Source organism: Hyperoodon ampullatus (genome assembly GCF_949752795.1).
Source record: "Hyperoodon ampullatus genome assembly, chromosome: 11".
Taxonomy (NCBI): domain Eukaryota; kingdom Metazoa; phylum Chordata; class Mammalia; order Artiodactyla; family Ziphiidae; genus Hyperoodon; species Hyperoodon ampullatus.
The window spans coordinates 13434381-13449388 of record NC_136924.1 but is presented as its reverse complement, the minus strand read 5'-3'; the positions used below and the strand labels follow the sequence as shown (position 1 = coordinate 13449388).

Here is a 15008-nt window from a genome sequence, read left to right as displayed (position 1 = left end):
CATAATTTCTAAATACAATTAAGTAATAAACAGTTATGCAGTCCCTTTAAGTTGCAAAGCAAATTCATTCAGTAATTGAAATACTCAACTCCAACATAATAATCAAGACCCTGAACTCGATTTGACTTTTGGGCACTGTCCTCTGCTCTGGGCTTGGGATCACTGTGTAGGAGAAGCATGTTTAACGTTATGGAATGAGGATAAGGTTTATTCTTCTCTTTCTTTTTTTTTTTTTTTTTTTTTTTGCGGTATGTGGGCCTCTCACTGTTGTGGCCTCTCCCGTTGCGGAGCACAGGCTCCGGACACGCAGGCTCAATGGCCATGGCTCATGGGCCAAGCCGCTCCGCGGCATGTGGGATCCTCCCAGACCGGGGCACGAACCCGTGTCCCCTGCATCGGCAGGCGGACTCTCAACCACTGCGCCACCAGGGAAGCCCTATTCTTCTCTTTCTTTACCTACATTCTTGTTAAACATAATTTTTGAGCACTATAGTGTTAGAGCAGAATGGAGAAAGAAAGGAAGGAAAGCAAAAGAGCTTACTTGACCACTATTTTCAAGATGAATCTCTTATAGGTGTTTGAGGATTCTTCGGGGACAAACCCCACATCATTAGGGACTGTCACCTGAAATTCCCTTTATGTCTACTTCCTCCTTGGAAACTGGTGGTATCCAGCTTGTCTTTGCTGGGTCCCTTTGCAACCGCCACCCCTACCTCCAAGCTCTACCCCCACAAGTGGCTTTTTGGGGCAGAACTTCAGATGAGTCCACAACTGAGCTCATGAGCATGCACTAAAACTAGCTCTCTCCCTTTCTCTCATTATTAAGCTCCCTGGGGTCATGTTTTAAAATTCTATCTTCTTGGCCTTTTATAAACTTGGTATGGGTGAGATGTTTAAGCAGAACCAAGAAGATTTATCAATGGGGTGCTAATCTTCACTGAGTCAATGGCATCGTAAAATGTTTACTGTTCATGACTACCACCATTATGGTTAGTTTCATGTGTCAACTTGCCTAGGCTATAGTAGTATTCAAACACTAATCTAGGTGTTGTGCTGAAGGTATTTTGTAGAGGTGGTTAACACCCCGATAGTCTGATGATTTTAAGTAAAGGAGATTATACTCCATAATGTGGATGGAACTCATCCAATCAGTTGAATCACCTTAAAAGCAAAACTGAAGTTTCCCTGAGAAGAAACTCTACCTCATGACTGCATTATCAGGTCCTGCTGAAGAGTTTCTAGCCTGCCAGCCTACTCTACGGATTTTGGATTCACCAGTTCCAAAATCCTCTAAGTCCATCCTTTCATATAAATGTCTTTATTTGATATATATTCGATATATGCTTAGTTATCTGGTTTGATTAAAGCTAGATATCTAAAGGGTAGGGGGGGTCTCAGCTTGGAAAGCTAGCCTCTGCTATTTGTGGTCATATCCTTCAACAGGTAGCCTAAACTTCTTTAAATGGTGTCGTGAGGAGAGCTGGAGGGCAAATCCCAACAGACAAGCACTTTTCAAGTCTCTGCTTACTGCATATTTTTTACTATCAATCAAGCAAGGTAAACCCAGAAGCAATGTGGGAGAGGTTATAAAGAGTCAAGACAATACTATTTTTGAAGGTTCTCCAAGGAAGCATATTATGAGAGAAAGGGAGAGACAGCGCTACTTCTCATGCATGTCATGAGCTTAGTTGTGGAGTCATCTTAGGTTTTGTCCAAAAAAAACTACCTGCAAGGGAAGAGGTTAGGGGAAAGGTAGAGGGTTACATAAGGACACAGACAGAGGGCAGCATAATTCACTGGGGGCCATTATTGTAACAATGTAACACATCGCTGTTAAATGTTAGTTGTCAGAATGCTATAGACTGGATGTTTGTGTCCTCCCAAAATTCATGTTAAATCCTAATGCCTAATGTAATGTCATTTGGAGGTAGGGGTCCTTGGGGAGGTGATCAGGTCATGAGGGTGGAGCCCTCAGGAATGGGATTAATGTCCTTATGTAAGAGATCTGAGAGAGATCCCTTGCCCCCTATGCCATGTGATGACACAGTGAAAAGATGCCCACTAGGAACCAGCTCCTCACTAGACACTGAATCTCCTGATGCCTTGATCTTAGACTTCCCAGTCTTCAGAACTGTGAGAAATAAATTCCTATTGTTTATAAACCACCTAGTCTAGGGTATTGTGTTAGAGCAACACAAACAGACTAAGAGAGGGAACTTCCAGTTCTTTTTCTAGGCACAGAAGCATATTCACCCAGATGCACATAGTTTGAGCAGATGGAATGACTGATTTATGTTTGCTTACCAAAATGGGATGTCACTATATATGTGCAAAGAATCCAAACGCAACTGAAGACCACTCATGAGCACGTTACAGGCATACAAAACAACATAATTCCTTCAACAAAACTGTACTGAATGCTCACTTTTCCTAATACTCCCACAGTACAATTATGGAAAAAACAAGCCTAGAGGAAAAATTTATAGGAAATCTGGGAATATTTAGTCTGGAAAGGATAGTCTTCTCAGCTCAATAATTTCATGATTATATCTTTTTCAATAAGTAAAACTTTGGCTTGCATAGTTTGCAAAGTCTGTATTCACAATGACTCCTACTAATCTTTCCAGTCTCCTCATGTTGGGAGAAGACAAGTGTTTGCTTGCTGCACACTGATTCCTCTCCACGAGAACAAGGCAAAACAAAACATGTTATGTACACAGTGGAGACTAAATTTCTCACGGCCATGCTTTATGTTAGAAGCTGGAAAAGTAAGCTACCATTCATTTTCTTGATAAGACAGCATAAAAGGAATGGAGATTAACATTTGGAATATAGGTTGATTGGTACATAGAACAGAGGTAGCAATTATAAAAGGCAAGTCTTTCTTTTTTTTAACATCTTTACTGGAGTATTATTGCTTTACAATGGTGTGTTAGTTTCTACTGTATCACAAAGTGAATCAGCTATATGTATACATATATCCCCATATCCCCTCCTCTTGCATCTCCCTCCCACCCTCCATATCCCACCCCTCTAGGTGGTCACAAAGCACCGAGCTGATCTCCCTGTGCTATGCGGCTGCTTCCCACTAGCTATCTATTTTACATTTACATTTATATATGTGCATGCCACTCTCTCTCACTTCGTCACAGCTTACCCTTCCCCCTCCCCGTGTCCTCAAGTCCATCCTCTATGTCTGTGTTTTTATTCCTGTCCTGCCCCTAGGTTCTTCAGAACCTTTTTTTTTTTTTTTTTTTAGATTCCATATATATGTGTTAGCATACAGTGTGTTTTCTCTTTCTGACTTACTTCACTCTGTATGACAGACTCTAGGTCCATCCACCTCACTAAAAATAACTCAAGTTCGTTTCTTTTTATGGCTGAGCAATATTCCATTGTATATATGGGCCACATCTTCTTTATCAATTCATCTGTCGATGGACACTTAGGTTGCTTCCAGTCCTGGCTATTGTAAACAGTGCTGCAATGAACATGGTGGTACATGACTCTTTTTGAATTATGCTTTTCTCTGGGTATATGCCCAGTAGTGGGATTGCTGGGTTGGATGGTAGCTCTATTTTTAGTTTTTTAAGGAACCTCCATACTGTTCTCCATAGTGGCTGTATCAATTTACATTCCCACCAACAGTGTAAGAGGGTTCCCTTTTCTCCACACCCTCTCCAGCATTTATTGTTTGTAGACTTTTAAAAGGCAAGTCTTTCTTGTGAAGTGATTTTGGTCAGATAAAACTGCTCATAAAACAACAGAGATGAAAGAAGGCAGATCCAGGCAAGTGTTCCTGTACTAAAGCCATTTATAAAATTGTCAGATAATTTCCCTTGGTGAAAACTGAATGATTCAGAAAACTTCATGAAAAATAATAGTGAGTTTTAGTGATTTTCTCAAAATTATATATAGTGAGCAACTGAACTACAACTTGAGTTAAATTTCTTAGTTAACACTTAGATACAAACATATTTTAGTGCATTAGAGCCTAGACCCTAGCTAACTTGTTTCCTACTGCATCCCTGGTGTCTAGCACAGTGTATAAGCTCAAAAATATTGTTAGAATGAGTAAAGTAACAAAATTTAAGCAAGATTTTGCACTTAGTCGTGACTGTAATTGAGACCTGGCTTACAACCTTAGCTTCATTAATTATTATGAAATTGCTTAGGTTCTTAGAACCTATTTTCACTTCAGAAAAATGAGAATAAAACTTGCCATTACGCCAGGTACCTTCAGTTCCAGAGAATATAAATGTGAATAAGAAGGTGAAGGAAGTAAGGGTAGAAAAGACCAACACAGACAAAACGAAACAAATAAATAAATAAATAACAGTTGTAATGAATGAAAAAACAAGAAGAAAAATAAGGTGTTGCAATAAAAATAACAGATTACTACTAAAAAAATAAATATGCAATTTTAAGCATAGTAAATGACATAATATGTGTTCCAGAAACATTAGCTTTCATCTCTGCCTTCCCCTGCTAAATTATGAATTTAAAACTATGTATGAAAAAAGATTTAAAAAAATAAAAACAAATAAAAACAATGAATGTGGGAATTCCCTGGTGGTCCAGTGATTAGGACTTCGCACGCTCAGAGCCGAGGGCGTGGGTTCGATCCCTGGTTGGGGAACTAAGATCCCACAAGCCATGCAGTGTAGTCAAAAAACAAACAAAAAAACAAAAAACAAAAAAACACTGAACATGAAGAATATCTAATTCAAATTCTTGAGTAATCAAAGTTACATAATTAGAATATGATGATATTTAATATAGATTGTAAGACTGAAGAATAAGCACTTTACAAGTACTGGTTCCCAGCATGCCTGAGAAGGCAATATAGCAGTTATGAACATATCCTTTAGCCAGAAAGATTCGTGTTCCATCATACTATTTAAGTTTGAGCAGAGTATTTAACCTTTCCAAACTCTGCTTTCTTAACTTAGCTGGAAAATGAGGACAAATTAAGCAGCTATTTCATTGGATTGTTATGAAGATTAAATAATGAAAAAGCTATAGTAATCAAAATAGTTTGCAGCTAGCATAAAAACAAACCCGCAGATCAACAGAACAGAATAGGGAGGCCAGAAATAAACAAAGGAACCAAGAATATACAATGGGGAAAGAATAGTCTCTTTAATAAATAGTGTTGGGAAAATTGGAGAACCACATGCAAAAGAATAAACTGAACCCCTATTTTATACCACTCACAAAAATCAACTCAAAGTGGATTAAAGAATTGAACGTAAGACCTAAAACCATAAACCTCTTGGTAGAAAACAAGGGGGTAAGCTCCCTGACACTGGTCTTGGCAATGATTTTTTGGATTTGAAACCAAAAGCAAAGGCAACAAAAGCAAAAATAAATAAGTGGGCCTATGTCAAACTAAAAAGCTTCTGCACAAAAATGGAAACCAACAAAATGAAGAGGCAACCTATGGAACGAGGGGAAATATTTGCAAAAATATATATATGAAAACAGGTTAATATCCAAAATATATAAAGAACTCTTACAACCGAATAGCAAAAACAAACAAACAAACAAAAAAAAACTGATTAAAAACTGGGCACAGGAACTTCTTCCCAAGAAGACACGTAATGGCTGACAGGTATATGAAAAGGTGTTCACCATCACTAATCATCAGTGAAATGCAAATCAAAATTACAATGAGATTATCAATTACTTTACACCTGCTAAGAATGGCCATCATCAAAAAGAGATAACAAGCATTGGCAGCAAAGATGTGGAGAAAAGGGAACACTTGTGCACTGTTGGTGGGAACATAAATTGATGCAGCCGTCACAGAAAACAGTATGCGGTTCCTCAAAAAATTAAAAACAGAACTACCATACTATCCAGCAATTCCACTTCTGGGTATATATCCGAAGAAAACAAAATCACTGTTTTGAAGCGATATTCATTCAGCATTATTTACAATAGCCAACCCATACAAACAACCTAAGTATAAATCGATGGATGAAGGGATAAAGAAGATGTAGTATATACACACAATGGAGTACGATTCAGCCACAAAAAAGAAATCTTACCATTTGTAACACCATGACAACACGGATGGACCATGAGGGCATTACGCTAAGTGAAATGCCAGACAGAGGACAAATACTGGGTGATCTCGTTTATATGTGGGATCTAAAAAAACCGAATTCATAGAAACAAACAGATCCGTCAACAGGTACAAACTTTCATTTAAAAGGTATATAATTTCTGGGGATATAATGTACAGCATGGTTTAAAAAAACGTTAATGAACAGTGTTTGACATATCATCTTTCAGTATAGGACTAGACAAAATTATAATTCCTACAAATCTTTTGAATGTCTTTAAATGTATCTCACAAAATCAGTATATCTGTTTTTATTTTCTACTGAGCTATTTCTACTGGACGGTTTGGAAAGAAACCTATTGTTTTCAAAAGTAAACTTCAATATCAATTATAGGGAATAAATGAAAGAAAGTGCTATAAATATAAACAAACAAACAAACAAACAAATAAATAAGGCACTGCTCCAAAGAGTTGAAAATGTCATTTGGTTTTCAAGTCTACATCTTCTTAAGAAAGTTTTCCTAGTGGTGTATCATACTCCAGCACGGCTGAAAGCAGCCAGATGAGCAAAACTTGCACAGATAAGAGCTGTAAACACCTGAGAAGGCGTTTTCACAGGAAGGCACTCTCCGTCACCAAGCAAGTGACATTAACAGGGCTGGTGAGTACTGAGGCCCCTTCTCTCTCCACCCCCCGCAGTGGCCTGGGCAAGTTATAACCTCTCCTCTCTAGAACCTTCCCTCTACACCTACTAGCTCCTCAACCTTCAAGTCCTTCAATCTGCGAAGGTAATAGCGCTACAGGTAAGGCGACCAGGGTCAGAGGATGCGGTGTCCCCAATTCCTCACTCGCCCCCAAACCATGATCGCGGCCCCCAGTCCACTATACAGACAGATTCTGATACAGAAGAAGGCTAAAACTTTTTCTTCTTACAGAGGGCACCACCCGGAGCGTCGCCGGCAAACGCCCAAGGAGAGGGCGGGGTCTTCCCACCTCTTCAGACTCCGGCCCCAACGTTAAGAGCTTCATTAAACCGGGATCGCTACCCTCAACTCCTCCCCCACCGCTGACCGACAGCCCGACCTCACCTGGGAGCGGTTCCACCAGGGAATGGCTTAGAGAAACCTCGGGAAGAGCGGTCCGGCGAGAGACGCCACCGAAGGCACAGTCATGGTCCGCCTCGTTCAGCCCACCAGTGCAGACACGCCTCGGCCGCCGCGCCTCCCGCCTCGAGGCGGTTCCCCCGCACCCCGGTACCGTCACAGCCTCCCGCACTGCAAGCCGGGAGCGGCCTATCTCCACTTCTCAGACTTCAGAGTCCAGGACGCCCCGGCCTCCAAGCAGAACTGCACTCTGGGATTTGCAGTCCTCATCCCAGGCCTTCTCCCCGCCCTTAACACAGAGTCCAGGGACCCCGCTGCGGAATCTAAACGTAAAGCATCGCCCACGGTCGTGAAATGTAGGCGACGCTTGCATCCGGGCTCTTGTTCCGGCCTCGGCTAGGTGGGAAATGCGTCGCTTAGCAGCCGCCGCCGTTACTACTCGCTAGAGATCCGTTGGCGGTATCCAGTGTCCGATTGGAACCGCGCTGGCGAGCTGTCACGCGTGGCGGCGGGGCTCGGCTGGGTGGGTGCGGTAGCTGAGGGGCCGCCGCTGGATGCCAGGCTTGCTTTAGGTGGGTGGATCCTGGAGAGCGCGGACAGAGAGTTCTTCCCGCAAAGGTTCTTTAAGCCTAACGGCCCAAATAAACAACAGCCCCTTAGCCTTTGATTTGCAGTCCATCTGCCTTCCCCTCGTTTCAGCCCTGGTTTCTCCGGCCCAACTGCACTCATTTCAATCGTTTACTTTCTCGCTTTCCCCCCCCCCCCCCCCCTTAATCCTAGCTCCTGTCTCTCAGAATCAGGGGTCAATTTCAGCCTTCCAAGCATCGCGCGCTTTGGTGGTAAGGGGGCGTGGAGGAAGGGGGCACAGAATCTTAGTTCTAGCTTAGATTAGTTTAACCATGGAAGCCGTCATAATTTAGCCGATAAAATATCTGATGATTTGTCGCAACTGCTGTAATTTTGATCAAGGCTATTTTACCCACATATCTGTTATACAATTAAGGAGCCACACCTCTTTGCTAACATCGTGGAGAGTTGTAATAGCGTAATCTGTAAAAACAGTAATGCTGTTTACCTTGAAAATGCTAATACCCACTTGTATTGTTACAGAAAGTAAAGCACAGTGAAAGAATTCAAGATGCCACCTAATATAAACTGGAAAGAAATAAGGAAAGTTGACCCAGATGAGTTGCCTCGTCAAGAAGAATTGGCAAATAATTTATTGATTTCCTTATCCAAGGTACTTAATTGATAAATAATGCATAGATATATACATACAACTATCATAGTCTAAGTTGTCCCTGAAATCACTGAATGGTACAACTGGAAAATTTCTTGTATTTTGCTTAAGGGTTATAAAATATGAAATATTTGCTTTTGTCTTTACTTAGGTGGAAGTAAATGAGCTAAAAAGTGAAAGTCAAGAAAATATGATACACCTTTTCAGAATTACTCAGTCTCTAATGAAGGTTTGTATACAGTAGGTTTTAATTATAGCTTTGACTATTAGAGAAAGTGTAAGAATGTCTTCTTAATTTAATCTCTGTGAAAGTACTTTGTAAAATCTAAATGACCACTAAAAAATGAGATATCTTCAAATGTCAACTGAGAATTTTAGGTGAAAAACATTGCTAGTTTCTGCTCTAAAGTTCCTAACAGAGTGTGTAGGGGAAACAGAATGGTTATGTTTAAAAAAGCATAGGGAGGTCCTATGTTAATTATGTTACAGCTTGTTACAGTAGCTGACTACTGTTGGGATTTGTTAGAAGGGGAAGAGATTTAGGTGTGAGAAGACTTTATAAAGGTCAAAGACTGATGAGTAGTTTTAGGTAAGTGGAGGGTAGTGGTAAAGTGTTAAGGAGATTCTAGAGCTGGAGGTTACTATAAATAAAAACTGGGAATAGAAAGTATGCATGTTCTTTACATTTAAGGAGACAAGTGCAGAAAGTTTATAATAGCAGGTTGTAGAGGAAACAATGTTGGGTATAGTTTAGAATAGGCTGTCTAGGGCCTTTAAAGACGTATTTTATGATATCAGCAATTAGGAGCCATTAAAGGTTTTTTTTTTTTGCGGTACGCGGGCCTCTCACTGTTGTGGCCTCTCCCGTTGTGGAGCACAGGCTCCGGACGCGCAGGCCCAGCGGCCATGGCTCACGGGCCCAGCCGCTCCGCGGCATGTGGGATCTTCCCGGACCAGGGCACGAACCCGTGTCCCCTGCATCGGCAGGCGGACTCTCAACCACTGAGCCACCAGGGAAGCCCTGAGGTTTTTGATCTATAATTGGTAGATACAAAAATATGCCTTAAGAGGGTTAAACTTATGAAGGAAGTTAGACAAAATTATGGACTAGAATAATGAAAATCAGAATAGAATAAAAGAGGTAGTTGAAAACATTACAAAGAGAAAAGTTGCAATACTAGATGTAAGACTTGAGGGAAAAGAGGAATCAAAGATGTTTCAAACTCTTAGGAATCTAGAAATTATAGCCTTAAGGAAATCATCTATTCATTCAACAAATGTTTGCTGAATGTCTCCTTGTGCCAGGCATTGCAGGCAGTAAGTACTGGGATAGCAAATACAAAACAAAATTCTTATTTTCAGTGCTTACATTCTAGTGTAAAGGCATACTGAAATAACTTTTTTTATTCTTAACATTTAGATGAAAGCTCAAGAAGTAGAGCTAGCTTTGGAAGAAGTTGAAAAAGCTGGAGAAGAACAAGCAAAATTTGGTAAATGCCTTGGGGAAACGATTATTATGGTGTTAAATAGTGGATTTCATTTATTCACTAAGCAGTGAAGAATTAGCTTTAATATATTGGGTTGACTAAAAAGTAAGATCTTATGGACAAATCCAAGCAAACTTTCTGGCCAACCCAATATTTTATAAAATGTGTATACTCAGTTTATTTTGAAAGATTTTTCTAGAGCTTCTATTTCATGGATCAGGTACAAAATAGTTATTTTCTTATGTTACCTTATCATTACAACCATGATGGAATCTTTAAAAATTAATTTTATTGAAAATTATTGAAAAGTTTGTTTTGAGATAAATCTGACCAATTGAAATATTTATCTTTTTTTAATAGAAAATCAATTAAAAACTAAAGTAATGAAACTGGAAAATGAACTGGAGGTATGTTCTTTTGTATTCCTTAGGGTGTAATCATTGCAAATATTATTTTCAATTATTATTTAAAAATTTTAAAATTATAATTAGCTGGAAAAATCACTGGAATGATATTGTGTTTATAATTGTTTGTTCAGTATATATTTTACATGCCTATTTATGTATCTTAAATTCTGCAAAGGATTGCACATCCAATTGTGAACAAAATAAAAACATTGAATAACCTCATGGAGCTTGTAGTACAGAGAAATATACAGAGAGATTACTATAACTGAGGTGGAATGAGGCATGTTGGAATTTGAGGAACAGTGACAGAACGGTATAGGAGAAGAGGTAGCTTTTGAGAAAGCCAAGAGCCAAAATGTGAATGTATTGTTAAGGAAGTGAATACATTGAGATTACTGAGATTGTGGGAAAGAATGTGATACAAATGGATTAGCCTTTATAAGGAGGAAGGACCTTTTTCCTTGGTAAAAGGGAGGAAGGAAGAATGGATATGAACAGAAACTTTTGATGTTTGTAGGTTTAGTGCCTGGAATTTGAGAGGATGGAGAGGTCATCTGCTAAAAATACGAGTGAAAGATGTGTGGTCAAATTTTAAAGAAGTCAGATAAAACCAGAAATATAGTGGAGAATGAACTGGAGATTTCAGTATCTGGAGTCAGATAGTTTGCATTCAAACACGTTTTTAGCGTGTTAACTCTGTGAATTTAGATGGTTTATTTTCTATTCCCTGTCGTATATCCAGCTTCTAGGGAAATACCAGTCATTCTCAATAAATACTTGTTAAGTGAATTATGAAGTAAGGCCGATTCTGTGTTAGTGTTTAGCGAGGCAACTACTATAGAATAGAAGGATAGGACAGTTGGAGATGTTGGTAAGAAAGTGCTTTTTGAAGGAGGTTAAGAGTAAGAAAAGTTTAGTTAAGGTAGAAGAGTAACAGAACTGTATGCTAGGGAGATGAATGTGAGACAGATTAGATGACTAAAGGATTTTTGATGTTTTTGACTATGACCCAAAGTAACAGGAAAATGAAGCAAAATGTATTTAGTCTGCTGCAAAATTTTAAAGATAATCTAATTTTGGGTGTTCAATATGGTAGCACTAGCTACATGTGGCCATTAGCATTTAAATTAATTACAGTTAAAGTTAAGAATTCAGTTCTTTAGTTGCACTAGCCACATTTCAAGTGCTCAGTAGATGCATGTAGATAGTGGCTACTGTATTGGGCAGTGCAGAGAACATTTCCTTTATCCTAGAAAGTCCTTCTAGAGAACACTGGTCTAAACAGTCAGTGGTATGAGGGAAAGGGCAGGTTAAGAGCACCATGGCTCAGTGGCTAGGGTGGAGGCTCTGGTGATTTGTAGCCTGATTTCAGAGCTCTGATACTCAGGGGAAGCCTAGATAGTTCATCTCAAAGATCGTTGTATGCCTTTGCACTTTACCCTGGTGTCTGTGGCTCAGCGGCTATAACAGAGCCTGAGTGATTGACTGTTAATTCTTCATACTCTGGATGGCTCAGGAAGAGCTTAAGGGGTTGTCAGCCTGTGAACTAAAACTTAAATATGCTTAATAAAAAAAAATTGTTTTTAAACAACATGATTTTAAACATCTCGTGCTGATTATGATAAAATTTAAAGTCAAGATAATTATTTTTGTTGTTGATTCATTTGAATCTCCAGATATAATGGAATTAATTTATACTTTTGGTTTATTACTTTAAGATGGCACAGCACTCTGCAGGTGGACGTGACACTCGCTTTTTACGTGATGAAATTTGCCAACTTGAAAAGCAGTTGGAACAAAAAGATAGAGAATTGGAGGACATGGAAAAAGAGTTAGAGAAAGAAAAGAAAGTTAATGAGCAAGTAAGGCACAGTTTTTCAATGACTCTTAACTGTGCAAGTTACCAAAAAACACCACCTGTTTATGCTTTTTATAATTATTACTGACAGTTTCAATTTTTATGTTTTATGTTATTTGTGGGAATTGATGTATGCTTATTGCTAAGGTTTTATATAACAGTTCATTTTGTCATCATGTCTTTAAAATATAATGGATCAGGTACATCTAGTGAATGAATATGACCTAGAGATTAATTCTTTATACATGGAGGTAACCTTTTCCTCCAGATGTTAGAATTCTTCACATAAAGTTGATGATTTGATCTGGAATATTGGTATGAAGAAATTAATAGGCATTCAGAAACAATTGATTTGGGCTTCCCTGGTGGCACAATGGTTAAGAATCCGCCTGCCAATGCAGGGGACACAGGTTCGAGCCCTGGTCCGGGAAGATCCCACATGTTGCAGAGCAACTAAGCCCATGCACTATGACTATTGAGCCTGCGCTCTAGAGCATGTAAGCCACAACTAGTGAGTCTGCTTGCTACAACTGTTGAAGCCCGCGCGCCTAGAGCCCGTGCTCCACAACAAGAGAAGCCACCACAATGAGAAGACCGTGCACTGCAATGAAGAGTAGCCCCCACTCGCTGCAACTAGAGAAAGCCCATGCACAGCAACGAAGACCCAATGCAGCCAAAAATAAATACATAAAACTAAAAAAAAATTTTTATTTTCTTATTTTTCATAATATATTTTGGGGAAAAAGATATTTAGTTGTATTTATATTAGTAGTAGACTTGGAAATTAATCTTTTAGTGATATATTCAATAATAAGTTTTTTATTTTCAGGTGTACCTCGCTTTATGTAATACATAGGTTCTTAAAAAGTGTTAATCTCACCATTTTGTAAATCAATTCATATTTTAAACCATGACATGTCATCTTTTATACAAGCATAGTTTATTATTACCTCTCATGTTATACTTGTTATTTATAAAATAATTCATGCAATGTTCACTTAAATTTAGTTTGAGGAAAAAATTATTTTTTTGCTGATAAGTTTGTATTTCCTGTCAGAAAATAGTATGCTTTCTTTTTTTGCCTCAGCTGTCAGTGAACTTAGTACAAAATCTGGTGCCTACATGTATTAACTGTCCCATCCCTGGTGCCCAGAAGCTTTTTCTACCTTTGTGTCCTTTATAAGGTCAATATTGTATCACATCCTGATAATCTTATTTTGTCCATTGTTCTCTTGGAAATAGATGGTTATAAATTTTAAGTAAACGACATTGATTATGAGGTAACATTGCTATTTAAAAAGAATTCATCATAGACTGATTTATAAGGAAAAGCATCCCCATTCTTGATATATCTATTTTATTATATAGTTTGGAAGTCACGTAAAAGTGAGCCATCTGTACAGTTTTTGCAGTGGAAAAAGTATGGATTGATGCCACCTGAAGGTTAGGAATAAGCTCTTAGAGGATTATTTGTTTAGTTGACTCAGTGAAACATAACAGATCTATAGATTTCTTAATCATGAAGGGTCCAACCTATGCTATACAGTAATAGAATTGCTTAGGGAGGTGGCCATGTATGTGTTTTTCTGGGCTATTATTCTTTTGTCTAGCCCATATATTAGTCAACTTCTCACCATTGATACCACACACTGTTAGCTGATCAGAACCACCTTGTCCATTCATATCTTAGACTACTATCTTCATTCATAGGCACACACACAGACAACTTGAATATATGGCTTATGAACCTTTCCAGCTGCTAGATTTCTTGAAGTAGAATATGGATATGAGTTGCTTTAGCAATTTCTTCTTTGCCCTTAACCAGTCATTCAGTTTTACTGAGTACTTATAGTATGCCAGAGACTGCTAAATACTGAGGATACAGTGGGCAACACTATTCTGCTTCTCAACGATATGCACTGTCAATAACAAAGGTAACATAAGATAATATGACAGTCTGAGGATACATAAGGATATAAGAATACTCTGGAGTACTCTGGAGAGGTATACCTGAGTCACTCTTGAGGTTCAAGAAGTGATCTGTAAACTGAGACCTGAAATAAGAGTTAGCCTGGAAGAGGGAATGGGATGTAGGTGGTGGTTAAGGAAAAGGCATTCTGGGTAGAAGATACAGTGTTTACTAAGACCTAGAGGTAAGAGATAGCATGGTGTATTCAGGGAACTACAGTTATTCATTCTGGCTGGAATATAGGTAAAAATAGCTAGTGTAGAGTCCTTACTATGTTCCAGATACTTTATATGCATTAATTCATTATTCCTTATTTGATACTTATATGAGAGAGGTGACATTTCCCCCAGGCTACAGATGAAGAAACAGACACAGAAAGGGTAGGTAATTGCCCATGGTTACACAACTAATAAATGATAAAGCCAGGATTTGATCCAGATTTACTCAAATTCTGTGCTCTTATCTGCTGTGCTACCCTACCTTTCCAGCTTTAACATTTATGATCCTCTAGAGAGATAAGCAAAGGCCAGTACCTGAGTAATTTGGCCCTTTTTCCAAAAAGGAGCCAATGAAGGATTTTGAACTCAGGGATATCATGATCAGATTTGTACTTTGCAAGTTTACTTTCCTTTGTGGAGGGTGGATTGAAGGGGGCCAAGACTAGTAAGGAGACATTTGTGTTAAGTCAGTGTGACGATGGACTAATTAGTGACTGAGGGGAACTAGGGACATAGACATGTTTGAGGGATGTAGATGTAATTGGATATGATGAATGATTGGTTGTTGGTGAAGAGGGAGGAATGGGTAGTCCACCTAATTTTCTGGGTTGGGCCAGTGGATAGGTAGATAGCACCTATCACTTAGAAGTGACAAG

General features: G+C 38.9%; 2 protein-coding genes across 2 annotated transcripts in view; one reads left to right on the top strand and one right to left on the bottom strand.

Annotated features, from left to right (window-relative positions):
* Positions 1 to 7230, bottom strand: part of TMTC3 (transmembrane O-mannosyltransferase targeting cadherins 3) — a gene marked incomplete at its 3' end in the record, with an annotated part of 81802 nt that extends 74572 nt beyond the window's left edge. The window contains exon 1 of the mRNA XM_079715250.1: positions 7159 to 7230. The remainder of the gene's footprint in view (positions 1 to 7158) is intronic.
* Positions 7231 to 7592: 362 nt separating this feature from the next.
* Positions 7593 to 15008, top strand: part of CEP290 (centrosomal protein 290) — a 91083-nt gene continuing 83667 nt past the window's right edge. Inside the window, exons 1-6 of the mRNA XM_079715342.1 lie at positions 7593 to 7745; positions 8284 to 8413; positions 8565 to 8642; positions 9834 to 9903; positions 10261 to 10307; positions 12026 to 12169. Of these exons, the coding sequence (XP_079571468.1) occupies positions 8312 to 8413; positions 8565 to 8642; positions 9834 to 9903; positions 10261 to 10307; positions 12026 to 12169 (441 nt within the window). The 5' untranslated portion in view covers positions 7593 to 7745; positions 8284 to 8311. The remainder of the gene's footprint in view (positions 7746 to 8283; positions 8414 to 8564; positions 8643 to 9833; positions 9904 to 10260; positions 10308 to 12025; positions 12170 to 15008) is intronic.